This window comes from Mytilus galloprovincialis, chromosome 8 (genome assembly GCF_965363235.1).
Source record: "Mytilus galloprovincialis chromosome 8, xbMytGall1.hap1.1, whole genome shotgun sequence".
Classification (NCBI taxonomy): domain Eukaryota; kingdom Metazoa; phylum Mollusca; class Bivalvia; order Mytilida; family Mytilidae; genus Mytilus; species Mytilus galloprovincialis.
In genome coordinates, this window is record NC_134845.1 from 60,822,636 (window position 1) to 60,837,937 (window position 15,302).

The following is a 15,302-nucleotide window of genomic DNA, read 5'->3' on the forward strand; positions in this document are numbered from 1 at the left end:
ATAGTCGGTAAGATAAATTTGTTACATAGTGTGCTAGTGACGTAATATGGTATATATGGGGTCAGTAAATTCCATATGGGGATTCAAGCTTCGCTCTCACCCCATATATACCGTATTAGGTCACTAGCACCATGCTATGTAACTAATAATATGTCATCCAATCTAAAGTGAAGTTATATGTACCCTTGAATTAGAAGTAGATGGTCCTACAACTTGACTATTATATAATCAGTATAATTCCTTTACACTATATAAATGACTTCAAACTATATAAAGTAAGCATTTTGTCGTTAAGGTACTTATTTTCAATGAAAATATGCAAACTCAATTAAACAGTATGCGTGTCTTCCATTGCAATGCACACATGCTATTCAGTTACGTGAATAAAATAATACAATCTTAACTGTGCATAATTCAATTTATATAATTTATAACTGAAATATATCAATATTTTAAATACATTTAATGAAATTAAACATGCAACATAATGTAACTGAAATGACAATAACTATTTGATGAATAAGTGAGCCTCAATATTTAAACTGTAGATAGCCATATTCAATACTAAAGAATGTATATTGTAATCTGAAAAAGACATCTTGCAAATGTAAAAGGGTCAATTAATTTCATAAATAATTTGCATATTTAGTTCAATTTAAAGAGCAAGAATTTAAACCTAAATAATGTCCTAATTAGCATTTTTTTTTGTATTTTCAAAAGGGAGATAATTGTGATACTTATTAGTTACCTATACCATCTATGTGCATGAACTAAGTCATAGAAATAAAATTAGAATGGAAATTGGGAATGTGTCAAAGAGACATCAACCCAACCAAAGAGCAGAAAACAGCTAGCCCAAGTTCACCAATTGGTCTTAGACCTTTGTCTGGTTTACATCTTTGTGAAAGAGGCAACTGTCTGTCATATTACACTGCTGTATATTTATTTGCTTCCAAGAAATTGCAATGGTTGTATAACAGCATGTGGACGCTGGGGTTTCTTGAAGTCCCTATTAACTTGTTTCAGGCAATCTAAAAATCAGGTAACATTGAAAACAAATATATGAGAAATAACGTTTTACATGGGAAAAGTTACAGAACAAACCAAACAATGTTAAATTCACAACAAAACCATACAAATTTACACTCAGATTTGGTATTAAAAATAATTGGTTAGAAAAAAAACCACTAATTAAAAATAGGAATTAGGCTGGAAAATTTGGTTTCCAATGAGAGTTATAAAAGTCCATCACTGTAATAATAAAACGATAAAATGTGATGATTTAAGAGCCGTGTCCATGATTGGATGTGTGAATATAGCAAGCTACAAATGATTGTAAAAGTTACTGCTTTCATACGACTAACCTGGGATTCCAGCTACATAAAAACGAAAGTGAAAAAAACATAAAAAACGTTAATAAGACTGGATATACATGTAGTGACTTCTCTGATATACATGTAGTGACTTCTCTGATGTACATGGACAGTTGACTGCATATAATATGAGAGTTTCATGGAAGTAATTTTGCCTCAGCTGTGCAATTATTCAGGTCTAGAGTTTGCATGTGATTGGACTTAGGTCAAACTGGGATAGTTGACCAAAATTTTATTTTAAAACAGTTAGCACGGTTTTCCTTTTTCTTGGTTTTAAAATATAAAGGTTGACAAATATATATATTTACTAACTTTTAATATACTCAGAGAGCCTCCATGTCACATCTTTTTTTATAAAATTATACTATATTCTTTTTATTGGTTTAGATTGATTGTTGTTTGGTATATGACCAGTGACAAATATTTCATTCATGTTCAGGATTTATTGTTTAAAACCTTTTAAATAGTTAAAATTTTGTGAAGAATCTTAAAATTGTTAATTTTTCCACTTTATATATATGGCGCTTATAACTTTTGACTTTGAGATTGCTGGTCTAAGTGTAAAATAACATCATTGCCACTGAAAGTTTTTTTCCTTTAATTATACCTTAATTGTTTGGTAACATCTCACTTTCCAAACTGTAAAGTAGTTCATCAAGCTTAAATTATAGTATAAGTATGCTACTGAAATTTTACTGTCATTTCAAATTGGTTTTGTTTTTCTATTTCCTAACTTCCAAAATGGCACAGTAGAACATCCAGCTTCTACAAGACTATGAGACTTGCATGCTACTGTCAGCTTCTGACAAATGGTCATAGACTTCACCATTCTGAACATCACTTAGGATTCAAGCTTAAATAACAGCTTTACGATCTTTGCCAATTGATGGCGGTTGTAATCTCACTTTCTTAATAGCCTGATAATGGTTGATAAAAACTATAGGATGTGTTAATGAACTTTCGTTTATTACCAATCAAAAACAAGATTTTTAATGACTTTTCGTTTACTGCCAATCAAAACCAGGGCTTAGCAGGATTTCTAAACAATAAAAAGTGATTTTATTTCATTCTTTCTTGATCCAATCATAAAGTGTCTAGCAGTATACAGAATTAGAACAGAAGACCTTGATAACTGAAATAACAGTTAGTTTTTTTTGGAAATTATAAAAAATAAGTAATTAAAAAGAGCTGTGATAAGTCAAGTAACCTTCAGACAAGGTGTAAACTCTGTAAGAAATGTTGACCATTGTGTATTCTTGCTAAAATGCAATTGACTTAGCACAATGCAAAGAAAATCTGACCATTGACAAATTAGGGCAAAATTTTGGTAGATGAACAAATTTAAAAAAAAAATCCAAAAAAGTATTTGTACCATAATTCATTGATCATTTATTCATACAGAATTTGGATTCACATAATAGATATTTGTAATAAAATTCTTCAATTGGTCAGACTTTGCCATCCTCTCCTGTCCCCATTGACAATTTTCAGAAGATTTTTTAATCTAGGACATAAAATTCAGTTGCCCTCATTTTTGACCTTACGATCCCTGAATGATCAATAAAACAACCCAATTTGCAATTGTTCACGCATTGGTGACAATATTATGGAATTTGATGTGACTGTCATACAAGTGAGAGGTTTAGCTAGCTATAAAACCCGGTTGAATCCACAGCTTTTCTACATTTGAAAATGCCTGTACCAAGTCAGGAATATGACAGTTCTTGTCCATTCGTTTTTGATGCGTTTTTTTATTTGATTTTGCCATGTGATTATAGACTTTCCGAATTGATTTTCCTCTGAGTTCAGTATTTTTGTGATTTTAGTTTTTTGTATACTGCCATCCCAAACAATTTACAAGATCATCCATCTTTATGTCAATTAAAATTTTAAAATGAAAATGCCTTAAAAAAGCAGCTCTAAAAATTTGAAAGATACAATAAAACACAATACGGTTTCTAACTCTAAATGTCAACAGACTTACACAAGAGGGTTTCAAATGATCTAAATCAATCACAATGACAATTAGCAAAGAATTGAATTACTATGAAGGATTCTGAATTCATTGTAAGGGAAAGGAATATCCCTTAAGGCAATACAAATGATAGTAAAATACATAGGTTTGTAAAAAAGTCATTATGCTTTTGGAATAAATTTTCCATTTTCGTCTTTCTACATTGAATCATCAAAACATTCTTTTATACCACTGAAGCGAAGTCATACATTTAACGTATTAATATTGCTTAAGGTTAGTCTAGGGATTCTTAAATTAATATAGAACTGAAATAATTCCTTTCAAAAAGTCAGAATATTTTCAAAACTTTTATTCAATTGAGGACTTGAAATGTTTCACTCATGCAAATCACCATTGTTAATGAAATTTTAAGAAATCACAATTTTCAGAAGATTTTTTAATCTAGGATATAAAATTCAGTTGCCCTCATTTTTTGACATTAAGATCCCTGAATGATCAATAAAACAACCAAACTTGCAATTGTTCATGCATTGGTGACAATATAATAGAATTTGATGCAACTGTCATACAAGTGAGAGGTTTAGCTAGCTATAAAACCCGGTTCAATCCACAGCTTTTCTACATTTGAAAATGCCTGTACCAAGTCAGGAATATGACAGTTCTTGTCCATTCATTTTTGATGCGTTTTGTTATTTGATTTTGCCATGTGATTATAGACTTTCCGAATTGATTTTCCTCTGAGTTCAGTATTTTTGTGATTTTAGTTTTTTGTATACTGCCATCCCAAACAATTTACAAGATCATCCATCTTTATGTCAATTAAAATTTTAAAATGAAAATGCCTTAAAAAAGCAGCTCTAAAAATTTGAAAGATACAATAAAACACAATACGGTTTCTATCTAAATGTCAACAGACTTACACAAGAGGGTCTCAAAATATCTAAATCAATCATAATGTCAATTAGCAAAGAATTGAATTACTAGGAAGGTTCTGAATTCATTGTAAAGGAAAGGAATATCCCTTAAGGCAATACAAATGATAGTCAAATACATAGGTTTGTAAAAAGTCATTATGCTTCTGGAATAAATTTTCCATTTTCATCTTCCTACATTGAATTATCAAACATTCTTTTATACCACTGAAGCAAAGTCATACATTTAACATATTAATATTGCTTAAGGCTAGTCTAGGGATTCTTAAATTTATATAGAACTGAAATAATTCCTTTCAAAAAGTCAGATATTTTCATTCAATTGAGAACTTGAAATGTTTCACTCATGCAAATCACCATTGTTAATGAAATTTTAAGAAATTACCATTTTCATTTTCACAAAAAGATTCATGTATTTCTTAAAATTTCATTTTTAAGGCGAACTTTGGAAGTCCTTTTTAATGGAATAGAACTTAACATCAAATTGCAATCTTAATCTATTAACAGGCTTCCATACCAGGAATATCTTTAAAATTTGATCCCTTGAAATGACATTTATATCTATATATCTATGGGGCAGAATAGTCAAAGATAAAAAACAGAAGCTTATATATATGTAACTGAAACCAACAAAAGTCCCTCATTTAAGGTGGTACCCAACACTTTAACTAACATTAATTTGGCTCGTTTAATTTACTTGAAATTTTGACAAAGTACTTACTTTGACCCTTTGACAAAAATATAAAAATTTTAAAATGTTTGAACCAACTGTTTTATCAGAAAAATTACACTGGTTATATAGCAGTTTGACAAACACTTATTTTGATCATTGAGAAGCTTAATATTCCCTTAACAACACAACGTAATTAAAACGTTTAGCTGATTTTACAGAGTTATCTCCCTGTAGTGTTAGGTACAACCTTAAGTCTTGTAAAAACAGAATTTTTACAACTTCGTCAAAAATGTGATTCCTTGAAATGACCTTTATATCTATATTTATGGAGTGGAATAGTCAAAGATAAGAAACAAAAGCTCACATATGTGGTACTGAAACCAAGGAGTTACTCACTCATTTAAGACTTGTAAAAACAGAATTCTTATAACTTCTAGACTCAACCTAGCAGGAACTTGATCTGTGACATCAATCTTTATGTCAAACAGAAAGTAGTTTCTGTGTTTTTTACCAATAAAAGGTTTTCTTATAAAAACTTAGAATAAAGCGACGCAGAATTCTAAATTTATCAATCAGCTTGAGAAGTCAATGGTTCCTATAATCCCCCAGCATCAGATCAGCTGGAATTCCAACCGACTTAAACCGTCCTTTTAATTGGATCGCTCCTCTTTTAATGCAAGCGAAATGTGAGATAATTGATGCCTTAATAATATACCTTTTAGCAATAGAGCTTAGAGATAGTGTATATTGAAAAAGCGATACTCAAAAGTTGTTTACTAAAATAGCGATCATTAAATATTGTGTTACACTTATGAAAATTGTCTTAATATATAATTCTTTCTAAAATAGTGATACCATTAAATGTTCTTGTAAATAGACTAAATTAAGTCACAGATTTTTTAAAAAGCGATCCTTAAATATTAGGTTTTCTAAAATAGCGATCTTTAAATATTGCATTTTCTGAAATAGCAATTACACTTATGTAAAACGTCTAAAAAAATTCAGTTCTTTCTAAAATAGAGATTCCATTTTTGAATTTCTAATGTAAATATTATGTTTGCTAAAATAGCAATCTTTAAATATTGCGTTTTCTGAAATAACAATTATCCTTATGTAAACATCTAAATATACTGGTTATAAGTTCTATCTAAAATAGAGATTCCATTATTGAATTCAACTGCTAAATACTCTTGCTCGGAGAGTGTTAACAAAGTCAAGAGTTTACTTTCAAAAATACAGGAGCTATATTTATTGTCAAAGTTTGTAGTTTATTTTCAAATTACTTTTGTCTTTATGTTTATTTTAAGAAAAGATAAATATTAGCTAAATATTCAATAAAGAAATTGTAAACAAAACCGCTTCTTATCTTCTAAATTAAATTTTCTGTTTATTGTTGAAACATACAAATAATCTGCTTAAATCTTATGATCAAAAATTATACAATAATGAGAAAGTTCACTGGGTTTGCTTGGTTCAACAGTACAATATCAAATTACTTTAAATGAATTACTGTATGATGTCTTTTGGTATTGCCATAAGTCTAAAGCTCCTTGCAAACAACAAATACAAACTTATAGTTTTGTTAAATTTCCCTTAAAACAATAAATTGAATTTTCTGTTTATTGTTGAAAAATACAACAATCTGTAGACAGTTCACTTGGTTTGCTTTGGTTCAACAGTACGAACTAAATTACTTTCTTATAAAATAAATGAATTTGTTGTCATATGTTATTGGCAAATTTTAAAGTCACTGACCGGAGATGTTGATTCTATATTTCTATGGATTCCTTTATTTTAGTGGATTTGAGGAAACTTGTATTTTCTTGGAAATTTGGTTTCATTTAGCATGTAAGCAAAGGTCATCTTTCCCTGGGGAATGGTGCAACCATAGTTTTATTACAATTAAATGAAACTGCATGTTGATTCAATATAATTCCTACATTTCTTGGGTGTAGGTAAACCACAAGCATAGGTGGATCCAGGGGGGGGGGGGGGGGGGGGGGGGGGGCGGCTGGGCCCCCTTTTTGTTTGAAAAATTTGGTTGATAATATAGGGAATCATTGAAGCATGACTGGAGCAGGCCCCCCTTAGGTCAGTCAGAGGGCCCCCCTCAGGAAAAGTTCTGGATCCGCCACTGACAAAATTTCTATAGCCTTGAATGTGCACTTTGGGCAGAACTTGTTTTAGACCCTTTTGGTTTTATGTTTGGAAATTAAGGCAAAAAAGTAATTTTTCTGACTTTCCAAACTTCAATCACAAGAGTACCTAAAAAAGCTTATTCATGAAATTGTAACTTAAACCCTAAAAAAATCATAGCATTTGGTTTTGTTATCAACGTATCATACTGTGACTATGTATGGTCATTGTAGACTAAGACTGATTAATTTTTGGTTGCTTAACGTCCAGTGGCAAATAGGTCATGCATGTTCACGACTATGGTAGACTAAGAATAACAGTTTCCAGGTGCAAACTAAAAAGATGTTGCCTTTAGACAGTCAGCAACTGTTCAGTCAAGGTGGCCGCCAATCAAATCAAGACAGACAGAGTCAACATGTACAGCTATTTGGTGTCACAGTCACATTAATAACCTAACCTATCATATTTAATTAAGCAGACACTGAGACAGTCAACAGTTCTTTAGCGTGGTATAAAAAAACAAGATAATCAAACCAAACAGTCAACAAAAAACTGATAACAGTCTAAAAACTGCTGCAGGTCAAATTTGAGAAAATTTATCTACAAATACAGATTTTCATTTAATCTAAGTGAATTTAATAATATTATTATTTCATACTGGACATTTAACACATAACAATATGCAATCTATCATTTATTTTACAGTCACAGTTTTAATACTTACATTATCAGTGTATGGTTGGCAAACAGTCAGAGAAATCTTGTCTTTACAGGATCTACAAAGACAAATGATTATTTTTAATCTTATAGACAATTTTGTTTAGGGGCAAGCTGAAGCAGCAGCCTCCGGTTGAAGGATTTTCTTGCTTTATTGAAGACCCAATTGTGGCCTTCAGCTGTTTTCTGCTCTTTTAAGTCTTCTTGTTGTCTCTTTGACACATTCCCCATTTCCATTCTCAATTTTAGTTCAAATTTTACTTCAAACAGAAATTTAAAGAAATTGTTCCACTTTTTTTGTTTTTTGTTAACAGCGAACATTAACACTTTGCAACATACCTGAAATTTAAAATATTTGTTAAAGTTATCATACAATGCTAAATATTCTTTCATACAGATTTTTCCTGTAATTTCATATGATAAATTCAATGAGACAAATGCAATGTATTTCTTGGACAGTGACATGTAGATCACCCTATAATCTATACTTATAGTCCTCAATAATATTAAACAGTATGTCACGCTCTAAATAGTTCTGTGTGTGTCTATAAGTTTTTATTGTGTTTGTCTTGTGTGTCCAAAAGTTTCATAATAATGAAATGTTATATATTTTATGTTAATTATGTGTATTCGTATATATACTATATTTTTATGAAATTTTATATTACTCTATGCATTTATGAGGGGGAATAGGACCTTTATTGGGTATTGGGACTCTGGGATCGGGTGTTTTTAAACTAGGAATTTCAGGATTGATCCTTTTGGGATCCAGTAATTTTTTTTTCTAATTTCGGCATGTGAGGATTTAAATTTCTTTAATTTTTTTTTCAATTAATCCTGGATTAATTGTCTATACAACTGATAAATGGGGGGTGGGGAGGGTGAATGAAGGAGGGGGAGGGGTTCTGATTCCAAAATCCCAGGCTTAGATACATGAAATCCTGCAATTTTCAGGGTCTGATAATGGCTCTTATCTCTGGTATCCCATACTTCATTTTATATGCTTTTTTTTAAGCAAAAGTTTTGAACATATAAAACATTAAGCCCTTAAATCAAGAAACAATTAAAATTCTGATAACAAAAGAACCAGCTGCAGTATCTTTTCTAACATTCAAAATGGAAGAAGTTTATAACAGTAAACAATTTATACATGCCAAAATTAAGATAAGCCAAAAAAGTAAAATTGTTTCAAAAATTAAAAAAGTAATTTATAAATGCCAAAATTAAGATAAATATAAACAAACAAAATTGAAAATTATTTAAAAACTTAATTTGACTTACGGCTTTTGCTTCCTGTAAAACATGTTCTCCGCCATAAACATGGTGCGAGACTTTACAACTTAACATCCACCACGATAACAAATTAACCCCTAGTAAGTTTTTCATTAAAAGTTATCAAGGTATATAATGAACAGTGTTAAAAATTTATTGGCAAGAAGGATCAATTTCCACTACTAACTCTATACCCCTAATTGCAAAACTGTGACAAACCCATCAAAAAATTAATTATCTACATCATTTGAGGCTCCTCATGGGGTTTTTGATTATTATTGACCATTATTATAGTGATTATTTGATAACCCGACAACATATTACATAATTATTTGATAATTTGATTATCTTGTAAAAAAACAATTAATGAATGTGATTATATTGGTAAAAAGTTTCAATTATGTAGTTACTTCGGACACCCCTATGAGGGGCCTCTCAATTCAATACCCTTGTTTGCTTATCAAACTTCTTACAGTAGGAAGCCAATTTTCTATGCATCAACACGATTACATTTTGAGGTAAATTAAAAAAGTTGCTTAATCAAATTGACAAAACTACAATGCCGAAAAAACTAATTTGCCGAATTTTTTTTTCAATATATAATTTTGATCAAATAGATAGAGTTGATGCAGTTCTGGTTATTTTGGAATAATAGATAAAATATTTATGAAATTGTTCGCATTCTTCCAAAGTTCATGACAGTATTGGATTATAGTGCTATGAGCAATTGATAAAACTATCCGTGTGTCAAAGTTGAGAGATAGGACGTCAGATTGATTGCCTGTTGGGAAATTTCATAAAATCCTCTAATGTCAGTATAACAAAATTATGTACCACTTTCAAAATGAGATAAAAAAAAAATCACATATTTTTTTCCAAATATTTTTTAATATTCTTTCTATCTATAGTTTGCATGCATGTTTGAATTAGTCATGCCAAATAGAAATTATGCAATTTCAACCATATATAAGTTTGTGACAGATTGTCTTTTTCAGCATCTCCTGACCTCAAAATATTCAGTGCTATTATTAATTATCAAGTACAATCATATAGAAACTGGTGAAAGTCCGATCTCACATCTTACAACACCAATATGTCACTTAATTCTTAATAAATACAATCATGCAGGAATTATGACAAGAGTGCTGAAATGTCTCGCCTTCTTTACTAATCATTGATATTATGTTGATAGTCCTAAGTATAAAGCGTTATTACAACTGTCACATAAACTTAACATTAAACAAGATAGTTAAACAAAGACCAATGAACCATGAAAATGAGGTCAAGGTCAGATGAACCATGCCAGGCAGACATGTACAGCTAACAATGCTTCCATACAACAAATATAGTTGACCTATTACTTATAGTTTAAGAAAAATAGACCAAAACACAAAAACTTAACACTGTCCAATGAACCGTGCAATTGAGGTCATGGTCAAATAAAACCTGCGGGACTGACATATAGATCATAATATATTTCCATACACCAAATATAGTTGACCTTTGGCATATAATATTAGATAAAAAGATCAAAACTTAAAAACTTAACTTTGACCAATGAACCATGAAAATGAGGTCAAGGTCAGATGACATCTGCCCGCTAGACATGTACACCTTACAATCATTCCATACAACAAATATAGTAGACCTATCAGTCAGGGGACTTACTGAAATAAGTGATTTTTAAATCACTTATTTGAGTAGCAAATTTGAGGTTTTGTCACAAATTGGGATTTTGTAGTTTTTTCAAAATTTTAAACACATAGGTTTAAATAATATCTTTTAATTAGTAAAACTAAAAAAATATGAACTTTTTGCTTCTTTAAGTAGCAAGGTTTATGTCTTTGATGCTATCATTTAGCTGAAAATTCTATTTTAGTTGAAAAAATGCTATAATAATGGCTTTACAGAATGAACTGATACTTTCTTCAAAGATTTTTCACAGCAGTGGGAGTATTTTTCCTGTGAAGTTCAAGGTTTCATCTTTCAGATTATGTAATAAAATTCTACTGTTCGCGATAAAAATTTCACTGTTCGGGGGTGTTGAAATTAGTGGGGGTTATTAAAAGAATGATACTTAAAGAAGTGATTTTTGGGAAGGAAATTGAGGTCTGATACTTAAACAAGTGATTTTTATGTCATTATCCTAGATTCAGTACAAGGTCATCACCTGAAATGACCTGGTCATCCTAGACAACACAGATGTTGGTTCTGATAAGTTTAGAAACATAATTAGTCCCTGGATCATTAGTATTCTATATTTAAAGCTACAATAAAATTAAATCACTTCTTCTAGTGATTAATTTGTACTACTTAAATAGGTGATTATTAAAGAAAGACAACTCTAACTTCCAACCTTTATGGAAATAATGTTACTTGAATCAGTGATTTAGAAAATCACTTGTTTAAGTAAGTCCCCTGACTGCCTATTGCATAAAGTATGAGAAAAACAGACCAAAACACAAAAACTTAACTATAACCACAGAACCATGAAAATGAGGTCAAGGTCAGATGACACCTGCCAGTTGGACATGTACACCTTCCAGTCCTTCCATACACCAAATATACTAGCCCTATTGCTTATAGTATCTGAGATATGGACTTGACCACCAAAACTTAACCTTGTTCACTGATCCATGAAATGAGGTCGAGGTCAAGTGAAAACTGTCTGACGGGCATGAGGACCTTGCAATGTACGCACATACCAAATATAGTTATCCTATTACTTATAATAAGAGAGAATTCAACGTTACAATAATTCTGAACTTTTTTTTCAAGTGGTCACTGAACCATGAAAATGAGGTCAAGGACATTGGACATGTGACTGACGGAAACTTCGTAACATGAGGCATCTATATACAAAATATGAAGCATCCAGGTCTTCCACCTTCTAAAATATATAGCTTTTAAGAAGTGAGCTAACACCGCCGCCACCGCCGCCGTCGCCGGATCACTATCCCTATGTCGAGCTTTCTGCAACAAAAGTTGCAGGCTCGACAAAAAATACGATGAAACGTGAAACATCATAGATTTCTCTCAGAATTTTTGATAAAGCCTATGAGCTAACAGCCATTTAGGGCAATTATAATGTAACTCACAAAACAAAGATTTTTCTCCTAATTTTTTATAAATTTTTTTATAAAGTTGCTAACAGCCATTTAGAGCAATTGCGACCTAATTCCCTGAACCCAGGAGACAAATGAAATCAGTAAATTGCTTTACAGAATAACATTAAAAGTTAAGCGCTTATGAATGAAATTAATTACATATACAGATGACAATCTTGTTCGTTAACTATTCATGAATTCCGCTGGTTTTATCGGAAATGAACTGTAAGTGGAGTAATGAATAATTTCATTTTGACAATGGACGTCTTTAACCTTAATCAAGACTCATTTATCTGGACGTAATAAAACGCACACTAAACTAGTTCTGAATGGTCACATTATGAATATATAAAGAATTCATTTTAATTTTTAATTTGACTTTTGGTCATAGCAAATGAACATTGATAAGGCCAATAAAAAAAGTATGTGTGATTTCAGGTACTTCTGAAAAAAAGTTAGGGTAGGTAGGTAGGGATTTTTTTTTACATTGAGTCTATGGGAGCAACATTCTGACTTTAACAGTGCTTAACGAAAAAAGACAATAAAATCTTTAGGGTAGGCTATTTTTGAGGCGAAAAAGTAGGGAAGGTTGGGTTACTGGAACCACACATATATTTTTATTTGGTATAAGTTGTATCTAAAGCAGCTGTATCTTATTTCATATTGACTTGGTTGTTGCTTAAATTTCAACAGCCAGGTCACAGTTCAAAGTTAAAAATGGCATTATCATAGTTAATCGAGTATTTTGAGCAGGCGTTTTTTTTTTACCACTTAAAATCACAAACTTCAACAATTGTTAGAACTGACAAATCACCACTCAGCTTAATTACCAAAGTTTCCCTTCTGTGACTCCATTGCGAGTGAGGAAAACATTGCTACATCAAAGATTAGGGATTGCTTTTTTTTTGTATTCTGCTTTTCCTTGGTATATTACTTCATTAATTTGGTTTGCAAATTTATGGACCATTCTGTTAGGTATTTTCTTAGGACTTAAGACATCAAACTTACCGAACACAATCAATGACATATTCCCTGGGCGCTTTCTTTACATCTTCTCCATTGATTCTGATGATCTGGTCCCCTGGTAACAGTTTGTCAATGCTTGGTCCACCTAAAATGGTATAGATATAACATGTCTACAGTATAGTATATATAAGTTTCGTCATACAAGGGCCAGAGTTGGGTTTATACGCATAAATTATCTTCCATAAATTAAATGTTAGGATTGATAACATTTCTCCTCTGCAAAGAAGATGAACAAAATTAAATTATACCTGCTTTAATCTTATAGATGATTATCAAAGGGTTCTCCCCAGGACCTTAGGGCACCATTATACCCTCACAGGTGCTATCTTGGATGATTTTAAAATAAAATGTATAGAGTGCTATATTTTAGAAACCAGTGCTATGTCAATTTCTATTATGCTTTTTGAAAATTACGTATAGAGCATTTTAAAAAATACTTTTTAACAAAATGACACATTGTAGGGTTTCAGATCTTACTTGTAACTGTGCCGGATTCATCTATTTTCGTGGGTACCGATTTTCATGGATTATTTTCGTGGGTACCGAATTTCATGGATGAAGGAACACTTGACTGTTCCTGAACATTAAATTTTATGGTTCTGGCAAAACCTTCATACAAGCCTTTAGAAAATTTGTCATTTAATTTTGTGGTTCACCTGTACTTACAAAATCGACGGAAATTGGTATACAATGATTAATAATGAATCCAGTTTTTGTTTATATGCTCTGACCAAGTTCTAAATAAATTTACCATCAGTAACAAATCTGACAACAACTGGCCTTTCACTGCCTGCAACAAAACCAAATCCTTTCAATGGATCACGATTCAATTCTATCTCCCGAGGCTTGGGTGGCTCTACGTAATCTGGGTCATCTCTGGGGTCGTCACGTGTTGTGTACTTGTCAAGATGACTGAAATAAATAAAACACAGAAAATAGAGATTTCTTTATTAAGGCTCATAATTATTGTCTATTTATGCTAGAAAGCTTCTTAATGCAACTTAAAATAAATGTCTCTAAAATGCAGTTTCATAAACATCTAAGAATATATATGTTGTACCACATTGGTCAAAAATTTTATATAGCAATAAATATTGAAATGTAGAATTATGTGGAGATTTCGACTGTATAATTTATAAAGGACTGTCTACCTGTCTGGCTTAATTTTTCCAGCATTAGTTTCAGTTGAAAGTTTATAACCTTTCTAATATCATATAGGGTTATTGCTTAAACATTGGTGAATATTGACCAGAGAACGTTTTTATATTCCAGGGGCTTTCTAAGTGCAATATATTTTCTACAAAGGATAATATTCAGCAGTATTTACACATTTTTAAAAGGGAGTTTTGACCATATGTCCCCATTAAAATCAAAAGCATTGATTGTAATATAAACAGGGTACATTAGCTGTGCACAATGTCACAAGCCTTAACATGTACAATGATGATTAAATTGTTTGATGTACAATTGATTTGGTAAAAAATGAAGAAGATGTGGTATGAGTGCTAATGAGGCAATACATTTTCTCTCTCTGGATATGGAATAAGACAATTACTGTCTTTTGTTTCAGATTTTGTTTCGGTAAATATGTGGTTTGAAAGACTTTTGAAAAAATGTATTTCACTTCAGGTCAGTGTTCTCCCCAGGATTTTTTGATAGCGCTGTGGTAAGCGTGCGATGATCAATATATTCACCATTTTTACATAATGTTACATTTAGATATAACTACCATGTTGTTTATATTATATTTAATATTCAAAAACCTGCATTTTGTATACATATGCTTTCACTAAAATGGAAAAAAGTTACACTGAGGTGTACTGTAGCCCTAAGTGAATTTCAGGTTTTCAAAAGTCAATGAAACCAGACATCAGACAGTAATTGTATATCATTACTAGCTAATTTTCGGTTGCATTCTCTATGAAATATGTTGCTGCTATACAATAACAATGTTTACAAACATTAGTTTTTATAGAAATGTAAGTGCAAACTGGTCACAAGATTTTCTCAATATTTCATAACATAATAGTTGTGTAAATCCTCGTCCTTGGGTGGTTCATTTGTCTAATTGGCAATTCAGAACAGTTTCAT

The 15,302-nt window shown here is 31.2% G+C and overlaps 1 protein-coding gene across 8 annotated transcripts in view; it reads right to left on the bottom strand.

Annotated features, from left to right (window-relative positions):
* Positions 1–15,302, bottom strand: part of LOC143042320 (uncharacterized) — a 98,481-nt gene that overhangs the window by 47,807 nt on the left and 35,372 nt on the right. For 7 of the 8 annotated variants that reach the window (XM_076214593.1, XM_076214597.1, XM_076214596.1 and 4 more), the window contains exons 4-6: positions 13,963–14,123; positions 13,194–13,296; positions 7,814–7,865 (exon numbers count right to left, since the gene is read on the bottom strand). In XM_076214593.1, coding sequence (XP_076070708.1) covers positions 7,814–7,865; positions 13,194–13,296; positions 13,963–14,123 — 316 coding nt within the window. Of the gene's footprint in view, positions 1–1,364; positions 1,371–7,813; positions 7,866–13,193; positions 13,297–13,962; positions 14,124–15,302 lie in introns of those variants that run through there. The other variant, XM_076214598.1, reaches the window with a different exon arrangement.